Raw genomic sequence first — 9,302 nt, forward strand, 5'->3', positions numbered from 1 at the left:
AGAAATTCAGAAAACACCTGCGTACCTTTCAGAAAAAAAGCAGGAATAGAGAGATATTTTCAAACTGAACTAATCTGATCTTAAGCTCATGCTAAAATCAGAACAACTCGAAAGAGTTAAAGTTTCACAGACATGCAGCTTTTCCCTTGTATTAAGTTGACCACAGGTTAAAAATAACATATAAGGAAATATTACGGAAGGAATCACACAACAAAGATTGGGAGTGCGGGAAAAAAGTACTTGTGGCATTTAAGTTAATGCAACTTTTCAGAAGTAACATGAAAATAAACAGCAAGTTTTTAGGACTTAAGTTTTTAAACAATAGATCTGATGCCTCCAATGAAATAAAGGGACAGATTTTTCTTTTGGAGGAGACACTTCACAGAAACACTTTATCATGAGCTACAAATCTAGTTTCGAAGATGCTAAATAAAAAGAAGTACTAGTCTGTTGTAGTTCCAAGTACAGAGTAGAACAGGAACTGATGGAGACTCCACTAACATAGCTAATAGACTTCCGTAACATTCACAAATTAATTTTACCAATTTTCCAGCTGCAATCTGTCGTTTTCCTCATTCCATGCAGTAAATCAAGAGTTTAATTTCTTTGTAAGTCTGGTTTTTTGTACTACTACACCCTAAATTCTAACACTACCACAGAATGAAATTTATCAGGTTTCCTGAACGACTTCATTTTACCATGATATTGTACTAATCAATGAAAATCCACGATGTGCTAAGATCTTCGTTATTCCACTATTTGTCTAAAATACTGTAATTACAAAGAAAGGAGAAAACTCACTTGCTGCTGTTGCTACTGGTTGGGCAATATTAGGAGGTGGCTTCAATTTCATGAGTTCATTAAGACTATTGTTCTTTAGCAGATCTTTCAGCTGAATCTGGTCCTTGGAAGGTGCAGTGGTCAAGGCATTGCGAACTGCTGGTGCTGCCACCGAGGGCCGAGTGGTTGTGCTGGTCTGGATGATCTTTGCTACAGTGATCGTCTGCCTCGAGGTCGTGACAGGCGTCGTTTTTGTCACCACTATTGTCGTCCCCAAAGTTGGTAGCTGATTTATTTGATTCAGCACAAAGGTTGTGGTGGATGGTGGTTGCTGGCAACAAAGAAGCAGGTAAGTTTTCAGAAAACGGTCAAAAAGAAAGAGCAAACTTTAATAGCCTTTCATTTAGTGCACAGGATACATCAGTTTTTAGAAGATACGTAATAAGAAATGTCTTCAAATAACACACTGAAGATGCCAGAGTTAATTATCTTGTGCTGCAACAGTCTGAGCAAAAATACATTGTACATATTTCGGGAGGTTATTTTTAGATTTTATTTTAAGGTAAGGAAAAGGAAATAAAAAAATAAAACAAAAATTTCATCGCCCAGGTACAAGATACGACCACTACAGTTTCCCCCATATCTGATAAAGCCAGTCCAACCCGCTGCAAGACAGACCCACTGCTGGCCAAGGCCCAGCCAGTCAGGGACACTGGCAGTGCAGAGGCAAAAACTGTTGCACAATCAGCAGCTGGGAGGGAGAGGTGAGAATATGTGAGAAAACTCTGAAGACAGCAAGGTCAGTGAAGGAAGGGGAGGAGGTGCTCCAGGTGCTGGAGCAGGGACTCCCCCACAGCCCATGGATGGCAGGAGTGAAGTTGAGCCCAGGACAAAAGAAGGAGTGGGGAGAAGGTATTTTTAGATTTGTTCTTATTTCTCATTTTCCTACTCCATTGTTAACTGGCAATGAATTAATTTCCTCAAGTTGAGTCTGGTTTGCCCATGACAAATTACTGATCTCCCTTGTCCTTATCTCAACCCAGGAGCCTTTCACCATCGTTTTTTAGCCTTTGTGCAACTGAGGTGGGGGAATGATAAAGCAGCTTAGTGGGCACCTGGTGCCCAGCCCAGGTTAAGCCCCCTCCCCATCTAAATCCTGGAGCACCAGCTCTTACCCGAACATTTAATAAGGCTGGAGTAGATACAGTCTCTGGTTCTTGTTTCACAGCAGCTGCAGCCTCAGTCTCCAGGCCCAGTTCTAACGCACTAAGCGGTACTGACTGCAGAGCGAAGAAAGCAAACAAGTCAGCAGGAATAAAACCTTAAGGCTTTTGTTCCCAGTCTGTGCCTGAAATGGCTACAATCTGGCAGACTGAAGGCCATCATGGAGCTTAAACACGGTATTTTATTACACTTTTAATGCATTTTATTGTAGAGCAGCTAGACCCCAATGACATGAGAGTTCTCCATGGATACCACGGCATTATGTCCCCATGTTATGTCCAGAATTAAGCATATTTCTGTTTGTACTGACCTCAAGTGTTTCAGATTGCTTTTTTTGTGTACAAGTTAAAAATTACTTAGCAAGTCATTTTCCAATCTCAGTACTATGAAGCAAGAAAGTTATGAAAACTCCACATGCTTCAACCATTTGCTATGGACATCACCCCCTTTAACCTCACCATCACGGCAAACCCAAGCTCTCTCTAACAAACCCCTATGTTCTTGTTTTAACCTGCTGAACAGCTGGAGTTGGTGCTGGATTTGCAAGAACCACGTCTGGAGAGTCAATATCAAAGAGGTCATTTGGACTGATTCCACTCTCACTCAAAGCAGCAAGCAACAGATCTTGTCCTGGCTCCACCATCTCTAAAAAAAAAAAAAAAAAAAAAAAGAAATTAAAGTGTAAATACAAGTACATTTAATTCTGATTTATTTTTTGCCCACACAAAACTCCCTTTCCTGGATTTAAGGGCACTCACAGTGCAGTCTCTTGTACACAGAGTTTCACTTTCTCTATTTGCTCTGGTTCTTTTGTTTATTTGTAGGCTTTTCAACATACCCACCACATTTAAAAGCAGAGAGAATTAAATAGTTGACTACACAAAATGCTATCATACCCATAAACTTAAGACACCTTTTCTAGTCTTTGAGGCACTACATTTTCAAACATTACAAGAAATACCAAGAGCAGAAATGGTGAGACCATGTTATGCTAATGATCCATCTTTGTCGGTGAAGCAACCGCACAAGGGAAGCACAATTAAAACTCATTTACTTTATCTTGTAACAAGTTAGTGATAAAAAGCTTGTAAGGAAAGCTTTTATTTCTTGCTTGCCCTTACATTAGGTTACATTCATTCACTGGAGAAATTTTGTTTTGCATAGTGGAGAGAACAAACGTGCCACTATTATAGTATGTAACTGCTTATTAAATAAGACACTAACATCAGGTCACGGACTCCTTTATGTGTAGGACAAGGAAAACTAATTTCAAAAAGCTATTCTAGACAGCATAAAAACTTATTAAAAAGCCAAATACTCCATATTTAAAGATGAAGAGAGACGATAACATGTTTCACTTGCTTAAGAAGGAAACCCATCTGCCCTAGCATTAAGATAAAAATTAAATTATTTCACTGAACTTGAGCTGTTGCTTATACAGTCTAAAATACACCTCAAGCAGATCTTAATTTCACTTACCCTCCACACCCCTTAACACCCACTGGTAACAAAACATCGAAACCCAATGAAGCCATACACCTACCCTAAAGCAGGTAAGTGCTGGCATTTTAGATGTTCATGCACAAGACTGCAAAACAGCATTCCCTTGCTTATCCCTTCTACATACACAGCTAAGCCACATCCAGCTGGCTGGTCACACGTATTCCTCAGCACATTTAGCAGAACAGGTAATTCTTGTAATAAGCTAAGCCTCAGGCACTTAGTTCTTACTCTTCCTAATTTTAGTCTGTGCAAGAGCAGGGAGAAACCTGCTATTTTTTGTCATGGATTCATACTGAGATGGTGGCACAAGTGGTGAATGCAAGGTACTGGGACAAGGGGAAGATACACTTTTAAGCATCAAAGACTTAAAGATGCCCCAAACAATACTAAAACAACAAACAATTGGTGGGACTGCTACTGACCACACACAGCCCCATCAAACACCACCTGCTTGTCAGAACCAGACTCTTCTTTTTTAAAGGGATTTGAGGCAACCAAATAGATTGGCAGAATGGCCTGGTTTGTTGCTATGAGGTACAGAAGACATCTAGCAAATATAATTAACATGGCAGCATCATTAAAGGATGTTACCACCCACTAGTCTGTCTCCTAGAACCCTGAATGGGTCAACAAAAATGGTAAGAACTGACTTTTAGTTTCACCTTTCATTCCAGAAAAAGATTGCGCTTCCTGTCTCAAAAAAAAAGTGGATTATATATATATATATTAAGTAGGATAAATCCTTAATTTTCATCAGACTAAAACCTTAACAGTGACCATCACAGCTAAGCTTAGAAGCTTGCAGCATTGTTTACTAATTAGAAACAGGTGAGCGGGGGGAAGGTTTAAGTCTGCAGATGAGATTTTTGCTTATCGGTACTTTTGGTGTTCAGAACTTGAGAGCAGCTATTGAAGATGAATTTCTCTACAGAAGGGGAATTAACACAGGTCACCCAGTCAAAACAGCAGCTCCAAAACCCTATGAAATCACAAAACTTCACAGTATCCATTTGGAAAAGAGGCATGAGCATCCCTCCACACAGGGCAACACCTTTGCTCAAAGGACAAAAACTAAAATGTCTAAATGTACAATGAAAAAAAGCATCAGTTACGTCATTCTTTAGTCTGTATGGAGTTACCATCACCCCACCGCTAAAAGAAGATATGACTAGAACTTGGCTGAGAGTTAAGTGACTGTACTGAATAGAGACACAAAGGCAGAAGCTTGGGGCTTTTTGCTTAAGAGAAAAAAAAAGTTACTCAAGAACTTCTAGTCTGCTCTCATGACACAAGAAAAGGCCTTTCTATGAAGTTGAGACTCAAAGCAAAACCAAGGCTAGAAGAAAAACCCACACCAACACCACAAAAAACACATCTTCCCCAGCCACCCTACCATGGTGTCACAACTCATCGCGTATGTTTCAAGTCCAGTTTTGCCTATCCACAATGACACTGAACTCTACATTTTTAACCTTTAAAAACACAATGGCTCAGATATCTTAAAAGTTTCAGAGGTCAGAAAAAAACCTAATTCATAGCAGTAATGCTTTAGTTGCTTATTTCAAAGTTTTCAGTAGATGACTGGTGATAGAAACTAGCAAAGCAATTCCTACAATTTCAGAGTAAGCATCTCCAGTTTAGAAGCACTGCTTTCTAGTGGGGCTGCTTTCATGTAAGAAATCCCCCCCGGGTGCACCTCTCTCCTGATAATCCCAATTTTAAGTCTTAAAAATTCATGGTTGCTCACAACCCAGCAAAAAAGCTCAGTAAAACAACAGCAATTGTTTGTCTGTCAGTTTGGACAATGAAAGTTTGACTAGTTTCACTTATTTTGTTTCTGTATAGTAGGAACAAAGCTGCTTTGTTTGGAACAAAAGGAATTCTGAACTTCTAGAATTTTTACATTAGAAGTCACTGAATACTTAGCACCAATTTTAGGCTTTGTGCAGCTTCCAAGCACCAATGCTACCCACCCTCCCCATTTTAATTTAGCAAGGAAATTAAATGAGGAAGAAAAAAAAATACAGGAGAAGCTGCATTGTGGTAACTTAAGTTTATTTTCTGTAGCACATGGTGGTTAAGCTTAAAACATTATCAGGCTGAAACAGCTCCATAATCTTGCAAGGTAGGAGGCTCCTCAGTTAACACAAGTGAAAGTGACTTTATCAAGCTCTGCAGCTCAGCCTTGGCAATACTATATAAGGACCTGTTTGCCACATCTTCAAAATCTCCAAAAGAAATTACTTATTAAAAAGTTGTGAATATTACAAGCTGTTCCCCGAGCATTTCATCACTCAAAGACTGTTTTGAGCATGTAGAATCTTGCAGATAAGACTGTCTATGTTTAGTGAGGTAGTCCAATGTCACTAAGCAAGAATCAGCCTATTCAATAAAACTAAAAAAATGTGTTTATGAAATTTCAACAGTAGTAGTATCTTAATTATTTTCTTTGTTTCAAGAAAAAACAAACTGCTGCCATTTCAAGAAGGGCTACCAAAACACCCCATACATTTCTGTAAAGCGCTCTCCTGATGAAGAATGTAGCCTAAAACTTTGCTAAAGAGAAGGTTTTGTGATCACTGCACATTATGTAAATAATTCCTGATTTAAAGATACAAAACCAGAATGCCATGTTTAATATCATGTCATGTATCCATGCCAACCTGGCTCTCTCTCTCTTTCCATTTTAGCTTTGGTACAAAGAAACAAAACAAAAAAAAGAAGAAAAAAAAAAGATCCTAAAACACATGTCAAGCAACCTGCTCTGCTTCCCCTGAGAAAGATAATGGTAGAATCCCAAACAATGAAAAGCCTTTAGATTTTTAGGTCTGTGAGTTACACATTTTAACACTGCATGCCTAAAGTACTTATTTAAAAACCATAATCAATTACAGTATCATAAGTTGGTCCAAATCAAACATCACAATCAACCAGGCACAGCTATTCCCAAGCCCTTCAGACACCTGGGCTCTGTGGTGTACCCAACTGGGTGTTAATGCTTGCCTGGGACACAAACAGCATTCAGCAACTCTTGTTCTTTTACTGGAAAGGTTTATCCCACTGCCTTTTTGAGGAATACATGTCACCTGAACTATGCTGGAAGCCATTTATAATATCACACAAATAGACAGCTTTGCCCCGCAAATTCTCTGCCTGTCTAAACTGTGAGTTATTATTGACCTGAAAATTTCACATCTCCTTTTGCAGCCTCTCACAGCAGAGGTGTAAGGGCTGCTAAGCCCCATCCCACCCAACAGGATTCTCTGGATATCCATGTGAGTTCTGCTCATCTTGCAGCTTTTGGCTCCAGAAGGCAACCTGGGTAACAATAAAAAACCCAACCAACCCAATCCCTTCTGGTCCTCTCCAAGTCACCATCCAATCAAAGAGCAAAGCCCTAATTAATGAACTCACTCATCCTTCCATGCCTTAACCTCAAGACTAGTAGTTAATTTTGCATTTACATGCACAAAGTTGTTTTCACAAAAATCTAAGTTAACCCCAATCCTAGAAAAACCATTCCCGTTTTTCCAAGGCTGGTTACTGCTCAAACGTCAAAGCTTTCAAGGACATGAGGGACACTTCAGGGTGCTGTGGAGTTCGACTCTGCCTCAATGATCTTTAATGACTGTTCTACAAAATTTACAACTGTCATGTTACACAGTCTGCAGATGTGAAATTCGGGAGTTTTGAAAATATTAGAAGACTTAACAATGCAATAATTTGGCATGAAATCAACTTTCAGACTAAAAGGCTGGAGCTGGTAATTTGGCCAGTAGTGAAAGTCTTTAAGAAGTAAAAACTCAAAGAACTAAGAGCAGCATGCGAGCACCAGGATCCTTAGTTTTAGCCCAGGAACCAGCTCCTGTGTGTCTCAAAGCACTATTACCTATATCCATGACCTGCTTCAATGGCTTTTACAATAGTTCTCAGCCAGTTTTGAAACCAAAGAAATAGTCTGGACAAAAAGACAAACTGCCCACATTTTATTTCTAAATATCAAGATTGCATACAAATGTAATATCTCATGGCTGTGAGGTAGATACAGAATACCAACTCAAATGTCATGCTGTTACACAATTTCAATTTTTGCTTTACATCATCAACTACAGATTTTCAGTTCTGGTGGAGGGCAGCTTGCAAAACACTAATGTATGTTTTTAAATCATTTTAATCCAGACACAACCTTGGTAGTCTAAAGCCAAATAGTCTATCACTGAGTTAATTCCTAACTTTACACTGTGTCGTTTGATCATACTAATTTTTTTTTTTTTACTTACTCTGGAGTTACCTAATAAATAAATTCAAGGAGGTTTTTTTTTTTTTTTAAGCATTTACAAAATTTGCCTCATCTTTAACAGGTATCAAACACGTAGAACTAGCCTATGAGTACCTGAAAGAAAGTACAAGAGCTCTAATTTATACTCTCAAACGCAGTGTGGAACTTGGTTAGCTAAAAATAATAAAGAAACAACCTAAAAAAAACCAGAAGAAAGACCCACAAGGCCTCTTCCCCATTAGACTGTAGGGGCATTTCTACGTTAAACTAGTACTCACCCTAGCAACCTCTGTTTGAGGTGCGCTCGTTAAGAGTCCCTGGACTTTGAGGCCGTGTCTGTCGCCGCGGTTCAGCTCCCCGGGAGCAGCGGGGCCCCGGAGGGCTCGGCCGGGCGGGGAAACCCCGGGGGAGGTGACGGGAGAGACGGGGGGTCGGCGGCTGCTGCCTCGCCACCTTCCCACCAACACGTGTTCCCGACATAAACTTCCGGGTTGGGCCAGAATCGGCTGCGTAATCCTGTCCCATGCGCGACTTTTTGTTTCCAGACCTTCACCTCTTTAAAGATCCCTTCAACAGCACCGCGATCCCGGGGAAGGGCGGGAGGGCTCCGTCTCACGGCGGCTTTCGGAGCCGCTCCGGCACCATAAATCAAACACCCCCATCCCCCCCGCCTCGTCTCTCCATTTCAAACCTCAACAATCACCAGCCGCGGAAAGAGCGCACAAAGGCGCGGGCCGGCCCGGGGGGCTCTGCCCGCGCAGGGATGCGGCGGGGGGGCGGCCAAACCCACCGCCGCGCCCGCCCCCGTTACAGAAGCGCTTCCCAGAACCGGGGGGCCCCGACGCCCGCCCCCGCACGCCCCCAGGCACGAAGTTCGCGGGACACCCGGGGCCCCGCCGGGGCGGCGGCGGCGCCTCCCCCGCCCGCCGCGCCGCCCCCAGCCCACCGGGACCCTCGCGGGGGCGGCCGCAGAGTCTTCCGGGGCTGAGGCACCGAGGAAGACGCAGAGCCGCTCCCAGCACGGCGGGTCACCCCCGGACACCCCCACGCCGCCGCCGCGGGCCCCGGTCAGGAGCTGAGGGGAGGAAACCCCCGGGGCGGCCCCGCAGCACGGGGAGGGGCCCAAGGTGGCCAAAGAGGCGCGGCGCCTGGCGAAAGGACAGCGTGGGACTCACTCTCTGTCGCGCTCGATCCTCCCGCGGGCTCGTAGAAGTCTCCGCCGCCGGCCCCGCCGCCCGCCGCTTTCTAACTCACGGCCGCCATCTTTGCCCTCCCTCCCCTCACAGGGGAGGGGGGGCCGGGGGCCGCCCGCACCACGTGACCCGGGCCGCGCCTCCCTCCCCCCGCCGCGCCGCGCGCGTTCCCCTCCCACGTGACACCGCCGGCCACCGCCCGCCGCTGGCGCGCGCTCGGCACCACGTGACCCCCCCCGCCCCGCGGGCTGCCCGGTCACGTGGCCGCCGCCGTCTCGCGCCCACCCCCCCCCCCTCCCACCGCCGCCGCCGCCGGGCCCTGG

General features: G+C 43.7%; 1 protein-coding gene across 2 annotated transcripts in view; it reads right to left on the reverse strand.

Annotated features, from left to right (window-relative positions):
- Positions 1 to 9,089, reverse strand: part of SBNO1 (strawberry notch homolog 1) — a 31,800-nt gene extending 22,711 nt beyond the window's left edge. Inside the window, exons 1-4 of one of the 2 annotated variants that reach the window (XM_032127625.1) lie at positions 8,962 to 9,089; positions 2,516 to 2,649; positions 1,956 to 2,060; positions 802 to 1,111 (exon numbers count right to left, since the gene is read on the reverse strand). In XM_032127625.1, the coding sequence (XP_031983516.1) occupies positions 802 to 1,111; positions 1,956 to 2,060; positions 2,516 to 2,647 (547 nt within the window). In that variant the 5' untranslated portion in view covers positions 2,648 to 2,649; positions 8,962 to 9,089. Of the gene's footprint in view, positions 1 to 801; positions 1,112 to 1,955; positions 2,061 to 2,515; positions 2,650 to 8,064; positions 8,603 to 8,961 lie in introns of those variants that run through there. The other variant, XM_032127626.1, reaches the window with a different exon arrangement.
- Between the last annotated feature and the right edge of the window lie 213 nt (positions 9,090 to 9,302).

The sequence above is a fragment of the Corvus moneduloides genome, chromosome 18 (assembly GCF_009650955.1).
Source record: "Corvus moneduloides isolate bCorMon1 chromosome 18, bCorMon1.pri, whole genome shotgun sequence".
Lineage (NCBI taxonomy): Eukaryota > Metazoa > Chordata > Aves > Passeriformes > Corvidae > Corvus > Corvus moneduloides.